At 44.2% G+C, this 22853-nt stretch overlaps 4 protein-coding genes and 1 pseudogene across 11 annotated transcripts in view; 1 reads left to right on the forward strand and 4 right to left on the reverse strand.

Moving 5' to 3' along the window:
- The window catches only part of LOC127058850 (aldo-keto reductase family 1 member C3-like), a 202559-nt gene that overhangs the window by 152707 nt on the left and 26999 nt on the right, over positions 1–22853 (reverse strand). The gene's annotated exons all lie outside the window — the stretch shown is intronic.
- The window catches only part of LOC127058943 (aldo-keto reductase family 1 member B1-like), a 172035-nt gene that overhangs the window by 78136 nt on the left and 71046 nt on the right, over positions 1–22853 (forward strand). The window lies entirely within an intron of this gene.
- The window catches only part of LOC127058826 (perilipin-3-like), a 159033-nt pseudogene that overhangs the window by 57129 nt on the left and 79051 nt on the right, over positions 1–22853 (reverse strand).
- LOC127058910 (aldo-keto reductase family 1 member B1-like) overlaps positions 1–22853 on the reverse strand; it is a 171845-nt gene that overhangs the window by 44358 nt on the left and 104634 nt on the right. The gene's annotated exons all lie outside the window — the stretch shown is intronic.
- Positions 1476–22853, reverse strand: part of LOC127058892 (estradiol 17 beta-dehydrogenase 5-like) — a 164544-nt gene continuing 143166 nt past the window's right edge. The window contains exons 1-9 of one of the 2 annotated variants that reach the window (XM_050969368.1): positions 13629–13784; positions 11570–11737; positions 10866–10982; positions 8884–8961; positions 6924–7046; positions 5198–5307; positions 4794–4959; positions 3080–3162; positions 1476–1766 (exon numbers count right to left, since the gene is read on the reverse strand). In XM_050969368.1, the coding sequence (XP_050825325.1) occupies positions 1727–1766; positions 3080–3162; positions 4794–4959; positions 5198–5307; positions 6924–7046; positions 8884–8961; positions 10866–10982; positions 11570–11737; positions 13629–13715 (972 nt within the window). In that variant the 5' untranslated portion in view covers positions 13716–13784 and the 3' untranslated portion in view covers positions 1476–1726. Of the gene's footprint in view, positions 1767–3079; positions 3163–4793; positions 4960–5197; positions 5308–6923; positions 7047–8883; positions 8962–10865; positions 10983–11569; positions 11738–13628; positions 13785–22853 lie in introns of those variants that run through there. The other variant, XM_050969361.1, reaches the window with a different exon arrangement.

A 22853-nucleotide genomic window follows, 5' to 3' on the forward strand; every position in this document is an offset into this window, starting at 1 on the left:
ATCCCTTCCCAGAGACCCCAGCAGCCAATCCCCTCCCTCAGACTGTGCTGCATTCGGCTCTCTCTAGGACCCAGCAGCCCTGCTCTTACATGCTCCACTGCTTCCCGTCTGTCTGGCAGAGTGGTGCCCCAAGACCTAGTGGTGCCCTAGGTGGCTGCCTATTCTGCCAATGGCTAAGGATGACCCTGATCTCTATTGGCCACATTGTTTGCATTACCTGAAAATATTCTGGGCCAGGTCAGGAGCTGGTTTAAATTAGCATAACGCAAGTGAGTCAAATTCCCTTCTCAGCTACATGGGTGTGACACAGTGGTGTACTAAGAAGATGGAAGTAAGAGGAGCATCACATCCCCTGCCCTCAATGGAGCTGCGCTGATTTACGCTCACTGGGGAACTGGAATTCTGCATTTAAAGCTAAAATCTTGACCCTTCTTTGCAGTGGAAGAAAAATCCTAGTGCAAAACAACTGCATATTTTGTTGCGCAGGGGAAGCAGGATTCCCAATTGTGACGGGTTACCTGGGGTGCAATCTGGAACTGGGATACCGCTGAACCTTCTATCTTACCAGCCTGGGTTCCCTTTCACACTGTGACCCTGTGACAATCTGCAAACTCCTCCAGGTACTGCACTGGTAGCAATAAGACTATCTGCAGGACGTGTGGGTGTGAGTGTGAGAGTGAGAGCAAGATTGAATTCATATTCTAACTGTTGTATTTTCGATAAACATAGCTTATTGCCTTTTCCCCTGAAAAAGATCCCGTGTGCTTCCTATAAGCATAACATAGATCCCAGGAAGCGGCTGCCAGGTACCTGCAGCTCCTAGACTCGTGAGCAGTCAGGGAGAGTCCATGTGCTGCCCTTGCACCTGCTGGCACTGCCCCCACAGCTCCCATTTGTTGGGGCTGCAGGGACCTGATGGCTGCTTCCAGGAGCCATGCGGTGATAGGGCAGGCAGGGAGCCTGCCTTAGTCCCCGGATCCCCGCTGTGCTGTGGACCAGACTTTTAATGGCTGGTGCTAACCAGAGCCACTAGGGTCCCTTTTTGACTGGGCTTTCCAGTCAAAAACCAGACACCTGGCAACCCCTAGCTGATGGCTTGACAAAGATCAGCCACTACACAGATCCACCAGCTGTTTCCTCCTTCATCCCAGGAGTCTGAGAACAGCAGTAACAGACACTACTGCAGACTGAAGAGGCTGTTAACAGCATGGAATGGCTTTGCTGCCATTCACCATTCTACGCCCCAACAGAATTCTGGGCAAAGCTAGTTGTTGTGTTGCGAAATCCAGGTTTGCATACTGCTGAGTGACGTCAATGCCCACCAAAGTGGACAGATTTTTCGAATCAGCTCAGCCTACCCCACTTTGGGGACCTACAGCACCTCCCACAGAGCACTTCTAAGGGGCTTGGGTCTGCTGGCTCTAAGAATGAAGAAAAGAAACAATTATCAAAGAATAGAGACTAGACTCAATAAGTGCATTACACAGACATTTTTATTTTTTCCCAATTAGCAATGAAATGCCATTCCATTCAGAGACTGAGTTGTTTAGAATTTCTGTTTAAATGTACAGTGCAGATCTCTTGACATCACCAGCAGAAGGTGGGTTTCCAAAACAGGGTTCTTCTCTAGGACTAATCACAGGAATGGGGCAAGGAGATAAAATGTATGAATGATTTTCCTTATGCATGAAATAAAATCAGGAACAATGAAAAAAGATCCTTTCCATTATTCATCCGTAACTGGAAACTGTGGGTGGCCCAAATATCTAAAAAGAAAGGTAACATTTATGAACAATCCACCCGTAACTATATTATTAGGACATCTGAATGCAAAATGCAAGGATCTCAAAGAGCACACATGCAACATTTTCTACCTGTCTAAGGGCTTTCTTTCATCTCTGTACTACCTAAACACGTGAGTGCTCTAATGTACAGTCTCTAGTGAGAAGACAGTACGTTACAGCAACAGGTTGTTGGATTCAGTGTTAGGGTTGCCAACTTTTTACTTGCATAAAACCGAACACCCTTGCCCTGCCTCTGCCCGCCCCTCCTTCGAGGCCATGCCCCCGTCCCACCCTTTCTCTGAGGCCCCACCCCCACTCACTCTACCCCCTCTGTTGCTTGCTCTCCCCATCCTCACTCACTCACTTGTTTTCACAGGGCTGTCTTAGAGTGCTGGGATGTGGGAGAGGGTTAGGGCTCTGGCTGAGAGTGTGAATTCTTGGGTGAGGCCAGAAATTAGGAGTTCAGGGTGCAGGAGGGGGCTCTGGGCTGAGGCAGTAGGTTGGGATGTGGGAGGGGGTGAGTGCTCCAGCTGGGGGTGCAGGCTCTGGGGTGGGGCTGGGGATGAGGGGTTTGGTGTACAGAAGGGTGCTCCAGGCTCGGATTGAGGGGCTTGGAGAGCAGGAGGGGGATCAGGGCTAGGGCAGGGGGTCGGGGCATGATGTGGTGGTTGGGGTGCAGGCTCCAGGTGGCACTTACCTCAGGCAGCTCCCGGAAGCAGTGGCATAGCCCCTCTCCGGCTCCTATGCATGGCCAGGTGGCTCTGCACGCTGCCCTGTCTGCAGACACCTCCCCCACAGCTCCTATTGGCCATGATTCCTGGCCAATGGGAGCTGTGGAGCCAGTGCTTGGAGCAGGGGCAGCATGCAGAGCCCCCTGGCTGCCTCTACACGTAGGAGCCAGAGGAGGGAAATGCTGCGGCTTCCAGGAGCTGCATGGAGCCACGGCAGGCAGGGTGCCTGCCTTAGCTCTGCTGCACTGCTGACTGGACTTTTAAACAGCCCTGTCAGTAATGGTAACTGGAGCCAGGTGAAAAACCAAACACCTGGCAACCCTATTCAGTGTGGGTGCTGGGTGGTGTTGGTAGCCTGTGATCAGACTAAATGATCTGGTCGTCCCTTCTGGCCTTAAACTGCATGACTCCATTCCAGTCCTAATAGCTATGATCGTAAGTACATCCTTTGTCATCACTAGGGTCAGTATAACACAAAACCTTATTTCTTTGTGGGGTGACCACTGCTGCCTTTCTTCTGCCTCTCCACAGAGTTCTAAAATACTGAAAAGTATTATGACTTACGGTTCTAAAAGCAAAAAGGAACGGTTTTTGTTCATCCCATCAATGGTTTTCATGTCCTCCTCAGAGAGCTGAAAGTTAAAAACCTGACCCAGAAGACAGGATCAAACATTGGGTTATTCCTGCAGGATGCATGTTTGTTGACAGAACCACAAGCCTCATGTTATATGAAAAGGAAATGAAATAGATATATGAATTTGGGCCTGCTCTTTCCACTGTATGTTAGATATTTCAGAGGTGAAGGGTATGTAGCTATGTAACTGTTGTGATTTTATTTTCTGTGAATTTCACCTTTAAACTTCTAGGAATCTGCTGTTTGCAGAGGCAGCTGCCATTTTGGGAGATAAAGGGCATGTTATAGAGCAGATACACACCGTGCTCTCTCATGTAGATGTACTTCCTTGTTTTGTTCTTTCCCTTAATCTAGAAGAAATCAGTCAGTCTGATATTCCTTGGGTATGGAAAATAGAACAACTGATCTCTTTGGAAACTAAAGAATCTAGGAAAGCTGTTTAAGACCCTGGACTCAACTGGGCAGGGGAGGACATAGCAGAGTTTGGAGAGGACCCGTGGTCTAGGCAAGAGGCTGAGGGCAGGAAAGGGGCACACTCCTACTGGAAGATCATTTGTCTTTCCAATGCTCAAAGGGGCCTATATTCCCATCTGATGCCAAGAGTAGCATTAGTTATTTTGGAAAGGGCTCCACAAATCAGTAGCTCCCTCAGAATTTTGTCTTTGGGAGACACAAGGAGGACTCCAGGGTTTTTTCTCCCCATATTATTATTTGTTCTCTAGTGGCTGCCAAGTTACACAGTTCAAATGGTAAAATGGCAAAAGCCTTCTCTAAGAAGAGAGAACCTGCCTGAGAACTATCAGACACAGTGTAGCGCAGTTCTCAGGCAGGATCCTGCAGTGCCATACTATCAGGGTCGGCTCTGGCTTTTCTGCTGCCCCAAGCGCAAAAAAAAACACCTGCACTGGGGCCGGAGGGGAACAAACCTGCAGCTCGGCTGGAGTGGCAAAGGGGCGGGAGGGAACAAACCAGCCAGCTGACACAGCAAAGGCGGGAGCGGGCAACCTGTGGGTGGGGCGTGAAACCTGCCGGCTGGTCGGAGCAGCGAAGTGGGGGAGGCATGAAACAAACCGCCCGGCCGAAGCAGTGAAGGGAAGAAAAACAAAAAACCAAAAAGGAAAAAAAGGAACCTGTGGGGCGGCGGGTGCAGGGGCCTCCGAGCCCTGCAGACCCCGGGCAGCAGAGTGCACACCCCAACTAGCGGGGGGCGCGGCCAGGGCTCCCTTAAGTGGGGCACTCGCCATGCGGCCCCTCCCACCGCGCCTCCTGCTGGGAGGGCTCCACGCCGCTCCGGTCGGCAGGCAGGGAAGGATGCAGGCTGCCGTGCCGGGCTTGCTGCAGACCTGGCACCACTCCCAGCACCTCCCCTCCTCCGCGCCACCGCCCCCTACAGGGCGGCAGGAGCAGCAAACCAAAAAGAAAATAACCTGCGGGGCGGAGGAAGCGGCGAAGCGCAAACAAAAAGAAAAAAGGATTGGGCGGAGCGCTGCCCCTTGGAATCTGCCACCCCAAGCACCAGCTTGCTCGGCTGGTGCCTGGAGCTGGCCCTGCATACTGTACATGGGCACAAAAGTTCTCAGCCCTCTACAGTGTCCCATCTAAATCTGCACATCTCATCCTCTTCTCTCTGCACTCCTGTTTTACCTGGAAGTTTTCTTCGGTATGCTTTCTGGTGAAGCTCTTAGAGAGGACCACGATACCACGCTGCAGCTGGTAGCGCAGGGCTACTAGAGCGGGGCTTCGGTTGTATTTTTTGGCAATTGCACCCAATACTGGGTCCTCCAGCAGAACTGGGGTGCTTTGGTCTATCCTAGAAGGGAAACAGAGAAACAGGGAGCATTTCTGGGATAAGGAATGCAATCATCTCAGCCTAGTGAGGACAATACCTGTATAATCTCAAGATAATCTACTAGGTCTTTTCCAGCTCTCATTTTTATTCTATAACTCTATAAATACCAAATATTTTGAAGACAGAGGGTACTTTCCCCTCCCTCCAACCCATTTTTGAGGTTCTAAACCTGGGAGCCCGGTCCAGTTTCTTTCCTTACCAGGTCTTGTCTCTCTGTGATCCCAGAGCAAAATAGGCTTCAAGGAGGATATCCTTGGATTTGCAGAAGGCCAGTAATTTGCCTTGGTTGAGGTAAGGGTGACATTCAACCTGCAGAATCACCCCCCAATCCAAAATTGAGATTTCAGGTCATATAAGCAGCAGCAGTTAGACAAAAGAAACAGCGGATGCTATGTTGAGGGGATACAGAATGTTAAAATATCAAAAGTAAATTTCAATAAAATATCCTTCAATTAAAATACAGCCCGGCAGTGCAAGTGATCATGGGGTTCAGTTTAGCTGATAACAAATCCCCCAAAACAGTTTCTCTAGTAGAGGACAGTGAAGCCAATACATGGTGTGTGGGGACAGGCTTAATAAGGATTTATACACCGAGGGTCAAATCCTGCCTGCCTTAAGCATGTGTGTTGTCCCCCTTACAGCTCATTAAGTCTTCTACAAGCAGGTTTTGGCCCATTGTGTACTGTTATGCAGCTAGGATATGGATCAATATCATGTCCTGGACCAACACTGTCATTAAAGCCATGGCTATTAGTTATAGTGAGATAATTACTAATAGATGTTCTATGGGTCTTTGCTGGGACCAGTTGTAACTGTAGATATGGACGATATGGCACTCTCATTTTAAGCCCTTAGTTTCAGTGGCTGCTAACTTCCCCTCATGTGGTCTCTTGGTCTAAAATTTCTCAAGCTTGGTCTCAACTCACAAGTGATTTTTTGAGGAGGAGGGAAGAAATTGAATCAAAATCAGTTTTCGAGTTGTCCAACTATGAAACAACAGTTTTTTCCTCAAGACAAGACATTTTTCTCTTACATATTTTAATATTGAAATGTAGAAGTTTAGATTTACAACGTCAAAATTACCTTCTACCTATATATAATCCTCCATATAGAACTTGTGCTATGCTAAGTTTAAAAAAAAATTACTTGAGAGGTAAAATTACTTTCAACTACTGACTATGGGATGTTGTGCATATCCTGTGTTATTTTGCTTATCATATATAACTCAATTCTTTCCCTTTATCCAGCATGTATGGAATACATCTGGGTATCTGTGTGAAACGTAGGCAAATAGGTTAGACAGTCACATTTCTGAGTATGAGTTTGGATAACCTGGTAACAAAACATCCTCACGTTCCAAGCAGAGAAAGGCTGGTGCTCTGAAAGTCCATTCCCCTAGCAGGGGAATGAGGTAGCAGGAGAGGAGATCTAGATATACAGGGAAGCAGCTGGGTCTCTCTTTCTCCTGTCCCTCTCAAACACTGTTTCCTTTACGGGTATTTTCTACTTTATTTTTTTATTTTCATTCGTTTTTCCATAAATTTAGGGATGGGCACAAACAAGCCCTTGTTCCAAGCCCCATAGAATTATGGTGGTTTTTTTTTCAGAACTTGAACCTGAATCTATAGCTGCTAATGGCCCCTGTCTTTAACGTCAGCTGTTGCAACACCCACAAATTCTGAGGAGTTCAGTATCAGGGTCTAACTGTTGTGGGTTGTGTCTATTTGAAGTGGAGCAATAAGGAAGTTTCCCTTTTGATTTAAAAGGCCGGACATAAGTTCCTGCTGAGAAAGACATTCTGGAGTTTCTGCTTCCTGTAAGCACTGAGGTTCTTCCCCTATAAACGAAACTCTTCTCTGACTACAAGTTCTGAATTTCTTTCAGCTCAACAATTTTAGGTCTCCATCCAAAGCTCAGAGTTTTACCTGGTTGAGAACAGGTTTGTACTTGAGCCCTGGTTTGTTCAGGATCATCTCCAGCTGTCTGATGTTGAAGTTGGACACTCCAATGGACTTCACCAATCTTGCGTCTTTACATGCCTCCATGGCCTGGGAAACACAACAATGGCCAGTTCCATTATCACTACTGGTAAGATGATTTCCATAAGACTAGAAAATATATGCTCAACTGGGCTCACTCCATATAAAATTATTCCACCAAAATATCATTACACATACAGTAGGCGACATTTGATTTGTTCTAGAACAAAACTCTGATTTAGAGACAGTCATTTTCCAACTGTTCACTTAAGCATCAGATCTCCATCCAATCCACTGAAATAAAGTCATCTTTTCCCCCAGTAGAAAGTAGACAACTTGGCTACTGCCTCTCTCAGTCGTTTTCTCCCTAATTTGTCGCTCACACATACAGAACCTCAAAGACATAGTGATACCCAATCATTGCTAGTGAACAATACAGAAGTAAGGGTACCACATAAGTATGGGACTACGAACACCAGTTTAAGAGTTTCATATAAAAAAAATTGAGTATGAAAATTATAGGGAAAACACAAGAAATATTGAGGGAGATGGACAGATGCAGTGATCACCATTAGCATGTCTGTATTTACCGACAGTAGCCATGCTATGGTGTCTCAAATGCGCCAGTGTTTCCATGCCCTGATAATATGAAATGACTGCAGGGTCTCAGATCACAAGCAGTGTTATGATAACAATGATATGATGCCAAATCCTGTTTACTTTTTACATTTAATGGAAAAAGCTTGCTAGAGTTCACTGAAGGGAAGGCACATATCAGAGGGGAAGTTTTAGCTTTTTCCTTTTAAACGAGGGACTTTAGTTAATGCTCATGAAAATGAGGAACCGACAGCACTAATTAGAACCTAGGATAATGTGAGCAGACACTATGCTAACTTCTCCAAAGCTCTACCAATGCACCTTGACTCTGACCTGATGCCCCTTTGTATTTCATTTCTGGCCTCTCTTGATATAGAAGCATCAATGGAATTAAACTGACTGATGGATTTTGTAATGTGGGTAAGCGTGGACAGACTTTGAACCTAGCTCTTCAGTGCTGACTGGCTGGCCCACTAATAAGCTGCAGTGCCGAGCCGCTCAAAGAGCATTAGCTAAAGAATTAGGGATCTGATGGAGTCCTCATCTTGGATAACTCTAGGGCAGAATATTTCATCCCGCCTCTGTGGAAAACATCACCTGTAAAGCCCAGACTACAGTTCTGTCCCTGATAATGCCTGTGGCAATATCCGTGTCCTAAGACCAGGGAAGGCCAAAGCATCTCAAAGTGAGGTTCTGCTCTACAAAGTGATTTTTTTTTAAACAGAAAGGGCACGTGAGATTTCATGTTTGTTGTCCCTCAGTGATTTCCCCCTCAGACCTGCTTAGTTCACACTTAAAAAATATATTCACTTAACTAGCTGCCCTGAACACTCATTGAGGGTCTGGGCTATGCACAGTTATTGTTCTGGTTTAATTCTATCAGTCTGACACTGATTGAGTAACCTACCCTAGTATGATGGGGCAGCTCCTGCAGCAGTCAAGAAAGGGTTAAAGAGGTCCTCTGGGCACAACCCACCAAATGCATGTGGCTTGTCAAGGCTGGAGCAGGGTAGGACCTTAAAAGGGAGGATACTGGCTCAGTCTGGGTGGGAATCTGGTGTGAGCAAAGCTAGAGCTCCCCAGGAAACAGGGGTTGTTTCCTGGGGAAACTGTGTGAGCACACGGGCCCCCTGAGGAAGCAGAGGGACTGGCTTTCCTATACTTTTCTATGCATTCTCCTTTGCCCTCTAAAAAGGTCATATGACTGAAAAACCCCAGAAGTTTGAGCACTCTCTGGATAACAGTCTGCTGGCTGACTAAGGAGACTGGATTGGCTCTTAATTAACATTGTGTTATTCATGTCACTCACCTCCCAAGTCTGACGCAGATCTACAACATCGAAAATGAATTTTCCATTTTCATCCTTTGGCCATGTATCTGTCCCAGGCTAAAAATAAAAGGAAAATCCCCCTTGGTCATTAAAATTTTTTGCACAAGTGTATTTTGACTACTTTGTGGCCAAGGAACGAGTTGTAAGGAGAAGGAGTGAGTGAGGGAAGGTGTTGAAGTCTAAAGCTGGATAAAAGCTATGGAATGATTTTATATAAAATGTGGAAATGGCAGAAGTGCTAATTGACTTTTTTGTTTCAGTTTTCACTGAAAAGGTTAGTACTGATTGGACCTCTACCCGTGAAAATGAGGTAGGATCGGGGTGCCAGAACAGGAGGGGTCAGGCGGCCATGGCTCCCCCCTGCACTTTCTTACTAGTCACAAGGGCGAGTGACAGGAGGCAGAAAGGAGCGAGAAGGGAACGGGGTCTTGGGGGGAAGAAGTGCCATGGGAGTGGGGCCTCTGGGGAAGTGGCATCAATGTGGGAGCGGGGTCTTTGGGGGAATAGGAAGTTTCAGTGCAGTGGCTCAGGGAGAAGGAGTTGCATCAGGGCTGAGGCTTGGGGAAAAGGGGTGGTGTGGGGCCTCGGTTCTGGCGCCTGTGCCTCCCCATCCTTTTAGGGTACTTCTGCCACTCCTGCATAGGATATGAGGGTAAAATAGGGAAAGAACAAGTTTAAAATTACTTAGATAAGTTAGATGTCTTTGAGTCCCCAGGGCCTGATGACTGAGGAGATCTCTGAACAATTAGCAATTGTCTTTGAAAAATCATGGCAGATGGGAGAGATTCCAGAGGACTGGAAAAGGGCAAATACAGTGCCAATCTATTAAAAAAAAAAGGTGGGGTGTGTGTGGGGGGAAATAATGACAACTCAGGGAACTTCCTAACTATCAGGGTGGTTAAGCATTGGAATAAATTGCCTAGGGAGATTGTGGATTCTTCATTATTGGAGATTTGTAGGAGCAGGTTAGACAAACACCTGCCAGGAATGGTCTAAATCAGTGGTTCTCACCCTATTTACTATTGTGGGCCGTATTCAGTACTACCTGTATGACCGTGAGGATGTCACATGGGCCACAGCTCTGTGTTGATTGGGCTGCAAGTGGCATGTGGGCCACAGGTTGGGAACCACTCGTCTAGATAATGCTTGGTCCTGTCATAAGTGCAAGGGACTGGACTAGATGATGTCTTAAGGTCCCTTCCACACCTATGATTCTACCTTGAACCGAAATGAATGCCTAGAAACAATTTTGTGTCAATAAGAGCATACCTGTTGATACTGGAAAATTAATTAGCTCAGCTAAACACTACTTTGATAAGAAATTCTGTTTATACACAGTGAAAACAAAGCATGTGTGTCAAAAGCAGTTAGTGCCTAGAGATATTACAGATAAACCATATGTGGTGTCACAGAAAACAGATAGCTTCTCTGACAAAAAGAAAGAAGTTTGAATTAATGAACATGATTAATACGTTAAAGAAGTTATAGCTGATGACAAGTGATATCAGTAACCCAAGGTTAGTTTTATAGATTATTGGTGAATTTCCAGAGTAACTGGAGTTAGCTTTAGATCATGAAGTGTATATTTGAATTTAGAGAATTTCCCAGATAGTTTGTAAATTTGCCTTCCTCCCCCCCCACCCCCAAACAAACACTTTAGTGGTATAGCGTGAACCCAGGAAGCATATGATGTTTTAATAGCAAGGATTAAAAGCATAACCTATGTGCTGAATATATTTTGATTGTCAAGGCCAAAAATATTTCATTATAGACTGTGCCTCATGCATTAGTTTTTCTTTTGTCTTTTGCCTTCCCCTTGAACACCCATCATAGGCTCCTTTTGCAGGCTGGACGTATGACTAGATGGACTGTGGGTCTTTTTCAGAACAGCTCTGCTCTGGCCCATGTATATACTCCCAAACATTTGCTTTTCTGTGTATATTTTAAAAATAAATGTTTACCTTTAAAGACATGGGGTTGTGGATAATGAAGAGATCAAGATAGTCAAACTTAAGTTTCTTCAGTGATTGTTCCAGGCAGCTGCGCACAAGTTCAGGACGGTGAAAGGTACTCCAAAGCTGTAATGATTCAAACACAACTGTTCTTTCTGAAGAAGTCCTCTCTTGTCTCTTCTTTCTGTAAAAACCACTTTTCTAAAATGTCTTAGTCATGTCATACCACTGGCTTTACCTTTTCAGCAGAAGGGTTGTGTTGTGAGATGGCTGTGTGCAAAGATGCACATGAGAGTAAGAAGTGAATGTTTCCTGAAGAAGCAGGGCAAGCGGCTGAAATGCAGCCAGGACGTCAGAAGTGCACTTGGTCTGCACAGGAATTCTACGTGAGGCCATTCTCAAGATTAAAATCTTTTGGGCTAAATTTGTTGTCCTTGGTTATTAGGAGTCACTCTGTTGTCTGACTTCAGGAGTCGGCCCTGAATGAAGTAGCTGTGTTAGCTTTGCTTTCACAGAGATAGAGATGAGCCTTGTGCTCAAACCTGTAAGTTGTTATAGAATGTCGTTTCCCAGTTCTGTGAATAATATTCCCCTAAAGGCAATCCTTTTAATATTGGCCTTGACATTGGCAACATTCTTCATAAATTAGACAAAATAACTAGCTGAGGAAGCAGTATGATAAAAATACTGGCGTTAAAACAAAACCTACTTACCTTTCCTGTATAAAATATGTCCTCTCTTTTGACTGTTCCATCTGCAATCTTCTCGTGAACGGCTCGCCCAACTTCCTCCTCAGTCCCATATACAAAGGCTCCATCAATATGTCGGAAGCCAACTTCAATAGCCACCTTTATATCCTCCTCACATTTACTTTTTAGAACCTACCAGTTAAGAAGGTGTCGTGTCAGTCTCTCTGGATTAGGGATATTTTATGCTAGTCATCTAGAGATTTGATCCCCATCTGAAAGACCTAATGTGGAGTTTTTAGATTCTGATACCTTCACATTTAGAATCTTTGAATTTATCCTAAAGGAAATTCAAAGATTCTAGGCCTGATCCTCTGTTGCCCAGCATCTTGTGTCATCATCTACACCACAGCAAAGTAAATGGAATGTAGGTGTAAAAAGCTACTATTCAGACACAGCAGGTTTTTTACTCCCACTGTGCACAGAAGGAAATAACTCCTTGAAATGCAAAGCCACAGATTATCAGACCCATTTTTTCGGTTTTCTTTTTACAAGATTTAAAGGACAATCAGTACAGGAGCCTGGGACCAGGAGTGAAGAGCTGTAAGAACCAGATATTAACATACACTATGCATTGGAACACCAGTCTAGTTGAGCTAAGCTACAACCTATTTATTTTAAATTTTTTTTTCATGATTTATACGCCAAACTCATGATTTTGTCCAAACTGAATTATGCTTTTGAATTCTTGAGTTTGGCAGGACCACACTCCTTTCATGAGTAGTTGTAACAAAGGCAGCTATTAAAACTGCTTGGTGAGAACTATGATTTCATGAACCCTTGATGGTTCTTGGGTAGTGACATAGCTTTCTTCCATCTAGTTACATCTTGACTTTATTAAGATTAATAATTGAAAAATATCTGACAACAGCCACGTTTCCTAGAGGAGAACTCTCTGTTGAGGCATGTGTGATTCTCTTTACACAAAGGCCCCTTTACACCACTCTGGCAGTGTGATGCGGCCTTAAATTACCCCCACTTTAGAGTGGTGTCTTAGTATAACTGAGAAACAGGCCTGAGTGAACAGATGCAGTTTACACAGACTGCAGTGTTTAGAAAAGTCATATTTTAGGAGGTGGCCTCTTCTGGGAGGAGTAGAGAGATCATATCAGTCCGGCTAATACTGTGCAAAGATTGGAAGGACTCACTGAGACATAGGCCTCTACGTCATTTAAGCTTTTGAAAATTTTATCCTCATGAACTAAACCCAGTGAGGTAATTCAGGTGTGGTCACAATTTTACAAAACTGGGGACACTAAAACACAAAGAGGCAAGTAAGATGCCCAAAGGTTACATAAGTGACTGAGAGGCAGAATCAGATCTTCTGACTCCAAGTCCCCTGCTCTGGCCACTAGATCCGTCCCCTCCACACTGGAATCAGCAGATAGCAGAACTGTTGAGAAGGGAGAAATAGGAAATGTTCTCATCTTCCTTCCCTCAGTGTAATTCAGTGAGCAGCACTACAAGTAAAAATAACAAACTTCTCTTTAAAGGGAATTGGTTTCCATTTAGCTCAGGTTGGGACCAAAATGCATTGGCAAAGACATGCGGGCCAAAAACTGGGAAAGGGAGTGATGTAGGTGAGGGCAAAGGTAGTTACATAGTGGCTCTGGACTAGAGTAGCTGGGTGCTGGAGGTCAAAGAAAGGTGGATTGACAGATGCATGTGGCACTCTAGGTGGTAGGGTGTGCTATAGATCAGGTGTTTTGGCAGCTCTTGGTCATGGAATCGTGCATCAGCACCACATTCACTCAGATAATAAATAATAAAATAAATAAAATAATAATAAATAATAAAAACCAACAACCTTTTCTTACAGACGATGATATTCTTACATTTATATACCAGTATCATCTTTCACTCTAAACCCCAAAGCACTTTTCTGACATTGTCAATAGTTTTATAAACTAATATACAGGGATCTCATCTTGCATCCCTTTCTGGAGTGCTACGGGCAATGGTTATAGCAGTGCCCAGCAATGTTGATCAACAAAAGGACAAAGAAAGCCATGAAAGATTTACTTACTGCATCAGAGCAATAGGTACCAAATCCCAGTGCAGGAATTTTTTTCCCATCGTTCATCTTAATACAACGATCTTTGTCAAGCTCCATCTCTTTACAGTATTTCCTTGATTCTTTACTGAACACTGAAAGTTTGCAGCACTGCTGTATGAGCCAGCAAGAGCTTCAGAAAGAAAACAACTGTACGAAGTCCTCATTTATATGCATTTTTTTCCAGGGCGTGGATGAGGAGTAGCAGCCAAGTTAGAGGCAGCAGGCATGAGGGAGGGTGGAACAAAAGTGCAAATTCAGCATGACAAAGCAAAATCAGAAAACACACTATCATTATCAAACAATGGGTTCAAAGATCGGTCTTTTTCCTCAACTTTATTGACTTAATATTGCTTCCATGTAACACAGAAAAGCATATAAAAGATCTCCCTTCAAATTCACAATCACTCTACAATGGGCACAAAGCATTTCCAGAAAAATAGAATTAGGAAACTTATACCCGTTAACAAAACATTTTAAAACTAACACTCATCACACATTATTAAATTTTCAAACTCATCAGAAGAAAACAACAATTAAATCACATGAAAATAGTACAAGAGAATTGCCTACTGTTTAATTGTTCCTATGAATTATAGATTTGAGCGGCCTTGATCTACTGGTTCAAAGAAGAAAGATAAGAAACTGTGTTATCAAAATCAGAAACAAAACATAACAACTGCATTACATAGAGACCTTTATTCTCCCCTCCCCTGATAATCTAGACCCATGCTAGACAGTAGCTGTTCTGAATTTCTGTTTAACATGTTGTGTGTAGATCTCTTGTGCGCTCTGCGCTCCCAGAGAAAAGAGTATTTCTCTAGGACAGGGGTGGGCAAACTATGGCCCGTAGGCCAGATACAGCTCTTCAGGGCATTGTATCTGGCCCGTTGGATTGCCACCCCCATGGTGCCACGGGCCCTGCACCGCTCCCAGAAGCAGCCAGCACCACGTTTCTGTGGCCCCTGCAGGAGTTGGGACTGAGGGCGCCATGCGCTGTTTCTGCCTGTAGATACCTCCACCGAAGCTCCCATTGGCCAGGAATGAGGAACCGCAGCCAATGGGAGCTTCAGGGGAGGTACCCACAGGTGAGGGCAGCGCGCGGAGCCCTCTGTCCCCACTTCCCCAGGGGCCACAGGGACGTGGTGCTGGCCGCTTCCCAGAGCGTTCCCTCTCCACATCCACATGGGGACTGGCCAGGCCAGCCCCTGCTCCCTAAACATTCCTCCACAGTTTGGGGACTCTCATAGACTCATAGACTCATAGGTCAGAAGGGACCAATCTGATCATCTAGTCTGACCTCCTGCACAAGGCAGGCCACAGAACCCCACCCATCCAATTTTATAACAACCCCTATCCCAGGACCGAGTTATTGAAATCCTCAAAAATGGTTTGAAGACCTCAAGCTGCAGGGAAATCACCAGCAAGCGACCCGTGCCCCACGCTGCAGGGGAAGGCGAAAAACGTCTGAATTAAGGTCTCCTCTTTTCTAAAGCTGGAAAGGGGACAAACAACTCACTTTGAAATTCATTCTCTCTTTGGCACTGAAGTTGCTGAGACATTAACACACACATTCTCCTAGCTATTCTCCTTATAGTTTTCACCGATAAAGGAAGGAGTTCCAGGATAGCACTCTCTGTATTTCAGCAAAGTTAAAAGTAAATTGTCACCCCCAAACCTCATACATCTGGCTTTCAAATGCTGTCTGTATGAACATCAACCTTCACACTGCCTCTGCTGAGTAGGAACATGAGCCAATAGGCTGTGAGAAGAGAATGACTGTTAGTGTCTCGGAAGGATAATTGCCCCGAGCCAGCAATTTTTGTTGTTTGCTGCAATGTTTGCATGTTGAAATCATTGCTTCCAGAGAACAACATACACTGTGTGCTTTCAGTGGATCATTGCAGGAATTATCTGAGAACACATCCCGGCTCATTCCCAAGTGAAAGAGTCATGGCCTTTGCCTTTGTGTGCTTTGCTTCATGTTAATATAAAAGTAACAACAAGCACAAGTTACACACTGGGGGTTTCTGCTGTCTCAGAAAAGGAACTGAGCATGAAGCAAAAGAAGCCCTTTAATTTTGTCTCATGCTGTTTGCTATGACTCACAGACATTAGAGATGGAAAAGACCTGCTAAGTTATCCACATCATGATGCCTGGTACAGGACTGAGCACATTATAGGTACTTTAACAATAATAGTCCAGCCCATTTCCCAGCAAACACAGGATTATTCCCTACAAAGCATGTGTCTGAGAGAATTCAAATAACTCCCAATTTATCTTCTTCATGAAAAGATAGACTAAGCAGAACTGGGAGCTGCATTATAAGAGAAAGTTCCGCTCCCGCAGCTCAGTTATGGTTCATCATAGGTAGCTGGGCTTCTTGGAGGTTATTGGCCAGATCCACAGCTAGGGTACGTTGGCACAGCTCCATTTTAGCAGAGAAGTGACCGTCAATATGCCTGTGGCATTAGTGGAGCAATGTAACATACCCTATCAGGGCTCATTGGTGTATTCTGTGTATCTCTGTTGGCACATTGTCTGCCTTACCTCAAAATATTCTGGGCCAGGTCATGAGCTGGTTTAAATTAGCATAATGACAGTGAGTCAAATTCCCTTCTCAGCTACACAGGTGTGACTCAGTGGTGTACTAAGAAGATGGAAGTAAGAGGCGCATCACATCCCTTGACCTCAATGGAGCTGCGCTGATTTATGCTCACTGAGGAGCTGGGATTCTGCATTTAAAGCTGAAGTCTTGACCCTTCTTTGCAGTGGAAGAAAAATCCCAGCGCAAAACAACTGCACCCCCTACATGATGGCTGATGGCTTGACCAAGATCAGAGAAGAGGTGGAGCTGTTGGACCAGCCACTACACAGATCTACCAGCTGTTTCCTCCTTCACCCCAAGGAGTCAGAGAGCAGCAGTAGCAGACACTGTCACAGACTGAAGAGGTTGTTAACAGCATGCAATGGCTTTGCTGCCATTCCCCATTAGTGATAGAATTCTGGGCAAAGTTGGCTGTGGTGTTGCAAGGTCCAATAGTGATTGCTGAGAACTGTAGTCTTTGAGTTAAAAAATGTAAGAGGAAGTGTGAGTGGGTTTGTGTCAAGACTGGGTCAGGGGCTGCTGGAAGTGTTTCTGCAGTGCTAGAATTGATGTTTTAAGAAAAACAACACCACCACCTCTTACTGGATTTTACTCTTTTGGTCTTGGCCTCCACAACTGCACACTGGCCTACATAGTGCTCAGGGTGGATTTGGCCCTGAGTAATATTTAAATAGTACCTTGCTTGGTGAACAGAGACTGTGTTATGCCTAATTTTTATGAAGTGTTGCCTGTTTTTAGATCTGTGTGAGCTAAGGAATCCACTTTGTGGGATTTTTAGTCTATGGTTTCTGTTATATTCAGGGTCTAATCCTGCAAGCTGCTAAATCAAGTCAATGCCTGCCAAAGTGGACAGACCCCCTCATTTTTCAAACCCACTCAGCCAGCCCCACTTTGGGGACCTATAACACCTCACAGAGGGCACTTCTAAGGGGCCTGGGTCTGCTGGCTCTGAGAATGAAGAATAGAGACTGGACTTAATAAATGTGTTACAAAGACACTTATTTTTCCCTCACTAGCAATCAAGTACCATTCCATTCAGACACTGAGTTGTTTTGAAGCTCTGTTTTAATGTACAATATAGATCTCTTGATATCACCAGCATTATCTGGGCTTCCAGAACAGCGTGCTTCTCTAGGACTAATCGCAGAAATGGGGCAGGAAGATGAAATGTATGTCTGATTTTCCTTATATGTGAAATAAAATCAGGAACAATGAAAAGATTCTTTCCATTATTCATCTATGAATGGAAACTGAGGGTGGCCCAAAAATCTAAAAAGAAAAAGTAACTTTCATGAACTATCCACACTAACTACATTACTAGGACATCTGAGTGCAAAATGCAGGGATCTCAAAGAGTAGAAATGTGATATTTTCTACCTATCTTAGGGTTTTCTATAGGCCCATCACTCTACTATTTCAGCACATGAATACTCTAATATACAGTAGCTATTGAGATGGCATTACATTACAGCAGAGTTTATACTTAATACCTGTGTTTACTTGGAAGTTAGTAAAGGTCAGAGAAAACATTGGGTCATAACTGTCTGACTGCCTATGGCAGAAGGCTGTTACAAGAGATAATTATTCTCAGTAAACAGGGAGGCTAAAACAAGTAATAGTGGGCTTTGATGAAGAGGGAAAAATTGTCTTTAAAATGCAGACAGGCCCAAACCTGAGTGTGTTTTGGTTTAGCCCTTTGCAGATGTAAACACCACCCAGATCAAAGAATGTTTAATCTAGACCAGTGGTTCTCAAAGCTGGTCCGCTGCTTGTTCAGGGAAAACCTCTGGCATGCCAAGGCGGTTGGTTTATCTGCCACATCCGCAGGTTTGGCCGATGGCGGCTCCCATTGGCTATGGTTCACCGCTCCAGGCGAATGGGGGCTGCAGAAAGTGGTGAGGGCCGAGGGATGTGCTGGCTGCCCTTCCTGCAGCCCTCATTTGCCTGGAGTAGCGAACCGCGGCCAGTGGGAGTCGCGATCAGCCAAACCTGTGGATGCGGCAGGTAAACAAACTGGCCCAGCCCACCAGGGGCTTTCCCTGAACAAGCGGCAGACTGGATTTGAGAACCACTGGCCTAGACCCAAACTTCTGCAAAGATTTGGGTTGTTAGGGCTCAGGGAGTTCAGTTCTCAGCTGCACCCAGTGGCACTGTGCACAGGTAGGGGTATGGCACAAAGGACTCTTGGGCTAATCTCCAGGGTACTCTCTGCTAGCTGGGAATTGCTGGAGCACAGCAGCACTCTGGTTTCACTCTGTCCCGAGAAATGCCTTCAGCGTATCCCCCTATGCCAGGGGTGGCGAACCTGTGGCTCCAGAGCCACACGTGGCTCTTCAGAAGTTAATATGTGGCTCCTTGTATAGGCACTGGCTCTGGAAATGGAGCTACAGATGCCAACTTTCCAGTGTGCCAGGGGGGTCCTCACTGCTCAACCCCTGGCTCTGCCCCTACTCCACCCCCTCTTCTGAGCCTGCCATGCCCTTGCTCCCCCCACCCCAAGCCTCCTGCATGCCAAGAAACCGCTGATCGGCGGGGCTGCCAGTGGGCGAGAGGTGCTGGGGTGGGGGAGCTAATGGGGGGCCTACTGACGTATTACTGTAGCTCTTGGGCAATGTACATGTAAATTCTGGCTCCTCAGGGTCAGGAATGAGATAACATGAGAGGATCTCTGGATGTGCAGGGAAAATCCGGGCCTCTCTTTCTCCTGCCCCTCTCAAACACCGTTTTTTTAAATTTATTTTCTGCTTTATTCTTTCCAAATTTTTGTAAGTTTTTCCATGAATTCAGGGATGGGCACAAACAGGGCCCTTGTTCCATGCTACATAGAACTATGGTTTTTTTTCCAGAACTTGAACCTAAATCTGAATTTGCTAATGGCCCCTGTCTTTAACGTCAACTGGTCCTAACACCCAAAAATTCTGAAGAGTTCAATATCAGGGTCTAACTCTTGTGGTTTGTGTCTACTTGAAGTGGAGCAATAAGGAGGTTTCCCTTTTGATTTAAAAGAAAGGCTGGACATTAGCTCCTGAGAAAGACATTCTGGAGTTTCTCCTTCCTTTAAGGTTTTTCCCCCATTTGTGTTTAGAGAAGTTTGTTTCTGTTCGAAAAACAGCAACAGAAGGAACACCTGCAACACATCTTAGCCATCATTTCTGGACAAATAAAGCCCTGCCTTGTATCTTAATATAGTCTTACAATATTCCTTGCTCCTATTCTCCCAGGTGAGTAACATTTTTCTGTGAATTAGTGGGATCATAGGAACCGCCAAACTGGAGCAAACCAGTGGCCCAATGAGTCCTCTTTCCAAGAGTGACCTCTACCAGCTGCTTCAGAGGAAGATACAAGAAACCCACAGTGGACAGCTATGAAATAACCCACCTCCAGGAAAAGTTTTTTCCTAAATCCCTATTAGAGTTTGGTTTATGCCCTGAAATATAAATCTCATTATTGTTGTTTTCTCATACACTCCTGGGTATGTTGGTTTCATGCCTGGCAAGTATGCATGACAGTTTTGCAAATGTGTTTTAATGTTATACTCATACATGATACCCACCTCCCAAGTGGCACACAGGTCTACACTGTAAAAAATCAATTTTCCTTTCCCTTCCTCTGGGAGGAAATAATCTGTAGACTTGAAAACAAAAAAAATTCATTAGATAAACTTCCCTTTGGAATGACACATGATATGAATTACTTTCTGGAGAAATATTGAGCTATTTCGACATGTTGGTAACTCAATATTCACAGCAGATCCAGACAAACAGGGCTACCCTTCTGATACTTTATTATTAAGGGCAAAGTTCTTTTTGAAACCTGATGAATGTCCAGTCCATCAGTTCTCTTGATTATCTCCGCATCTCTAAGATAAACAAAAGCGCATTTACATCTGATCTGGAAGAAATATACATGGGGAAATTGTTTAGTATTGTAAAGCTCCTTGTTCCTTATAACAATGTTTCTGAATCAAGCAGTTGTCATATGGTCTTGTCTTAAAGCAAAAGGGGGAAGTGTGGGGACAAGGATTTTGCAATGTTCAGATAGAACTCCTTTTTACCTTTAAAGATATGGGTGTATGAATAATATAGAGATCAATGTAGTCAAACTGCAGGCTCTTCAGTGACTTTTCCAGGGCTGAGGGGACCATTTCAGGAGTGGTAAATGGGCTCCAAAGCTGTAAAGAGTGGAGAGAGAGAACAAATGCCATCAGATTTGTATGTTGAGAAGGCTAATTCCTAAATAATTTTACTCTAATATAGCTCAGGCATGAAATGTCACCGATATACAGCACAGTATGCATTATTTTATTTACATTTAAATAATAAAAATGATACCTATATACAATGTGTATAGATGCCTTGACAAATAATGTTGCATCATCATACCCTGCAGCATTAAACAATGAACATTCATAACATGAGGGTAGAAAATGGAAACATCTACTGTATCTTTCAAAATCAAATTAGTGCAGTCTGGGGCCACAAATAATGAACTAATCCTATTTCTATGGTTATTGCATACATAATTATGGTTGGAGAAATTAAAATTGTTTAGGTGCCTAACCTGTGCATTTCCATAGCCTAACATATTTGGATTTCTTTGAAGTGTAACCTTAAATCTCTATCACCTGATCTGTAATGATTGGTTTTGGGATAATTACAGCATCCCTGTAATGCTTTTAGCCTTAAGTTACTAACACGTACTCACCCTTAACTTCAGTTCAATGTAGTTTTTATCTGGTAACTGTATCTGGGCACCAAGCCTGCTAAAGCTCCAGCTGGTGCTAATGTATATAACACTTTCCCCACAGGATTAGCACCTGGTAACAAGAAGGGTGTTTCAGGCAAATCCTGTCAGCCTGCTACAACTTGTACTTACCCCCTCACTGAAGTCACTGTTTTCTTGCTGCTGAAAAGCAGCACAGAAAGAAGCAGAGAGCAAGTGATGGGATTTAGAACAAAACCAACTTACCTTTCCTGGGTAAAATATTTCCCTCTCTTTTGGCCATTCCATCTGCAATCTTCTCTCGAATGGCTCACCCAACCTCCTTCTCATTCTCACAGAAATAAGCTCCATCTGTATGGCAGTGGCCAACTTCAATAGCCACCTTTACAGCCTCCTCACACTTACTTTTTTGGAACCTATGAATTAAAAACAGAAAGACAAAAAGCATCAACATGTCTGGCTCAGGGATGATATTTTAAAGTGTGGTTCTGGTATGAAAAGTGACTGCGTAAAAATGTCACCTTCTTACTCTGACACTCACCTCTGCTTACGTTAGTGAAAAAAGTAAGGTTTTCCATTATGGAAAAGTCCTACAGAATTTAATAGACAATGACCATAGTTCTACAGAATTTTTAAACCAATCTAAAAAAAGTCTATAGAGCAGTAGTAATTCTCTAATGAAGTCTCAGATTGGTTTAAAAATGCTTCAGAAAAGTGATCAATAGTAGAGACTGTATAGAGAACTCGTTTGAATGTCTATAGAATATTACTTTTATCCCTATCAAATTCTATAGGCCAATCTCTGTCTGACTATTAAAGATAATGGGATGGCTCAGGTGTTACTGAGAGCAGAACTTGGCTTTCACAACCCTTTTACTGACGATGATACCCAAGAAAAGAACACAGCTTGCTCTTAGGTGGAAGCTTAATTTTGCAGGGCTAGCAGTCAGAAAATACATCTTTTCAGTTGTAAACTGAACACATTTATTCTTGAAATCACCTGAAAGACAAATACGGAACTAGGTAGTGTGGTTCTAATCTGAAAACGGACTCTGTAAGAGTTACTAAATCACCAAATTATCCAAAAGTGTGTGTGGGGGGGACAAGTTCTGTCCTCATTTACACCAGTGCAACCTCCATTGATTTCAGCAGCTCTTGATGTACAGCAGAGAGTATCACAAGTTGAACCACTGGAGCACTGATAATAAATGAGTCAAGGCCTCAGGTCCTTATTTATCTGAGTCAATGAGAGTTCGGTTATTCAGTCCTTCAAGCAATCGAGTAAGGAGCTCAAGGTTTGACCCACACTGGTTGACTGCAATGCATTTGAAAATGAAGGGCCTGTTCTTGCAAACCTTATTCACACAAGTAATCTTACTGAAGTCCATGCGGCTAGTTGAGCGAGTAAGGACATGAGTGAGCGTGACATCAGAGGGATTCTGCATGGGCTCAAGAGCCTGCCTATGCTGATCTGATTTCAAGATTTGGGTCTTGATGGGTGACCTTGGGCAAGTTCTTTATTGCTGTTCCCCATGTATAACATTAGGATAGTGACACTTACCTTCCATTGCAAAGTGCTTGGGATCAATGGGTGAGAGCTGTGTGTACTGTAAGTACAACATAGTGATTTTTAGTTACTACTAATCTGAGTGGCCTCTGAACCAGTGAATGACGAAGAGATAAAAGGCTTTGTATCCCATTACCTAAGTCCTCTATTCCTTTCAAGGTCAGTCTTTGTTTGCTCACCCCATGAAGCAAATATAGTTTTGAATGATGTCAGCACATTTATTGTTTATCTGGCACAGAACACGTACTACACAATAAGAGAGTGAATGAGCTAGTGAAAAAAGGGCACTGCTGTTAGACT

The sequence above is a fragment of the Gopherus flavomarginatus genome, chromosome 1, assembly GCF_025201925.1.
Source record: "Gopherus flavomarginatus isolate rGopFla2 chromosome 1, rGopFla2.mat.asm, whole genome shotgun sequence".
Classification (NCBI taxonomy): Eukaryota; Metazoa; Chordata; order Testudines; family Testudinidae; genus Gopherus; species Gopherus flavomarginatus.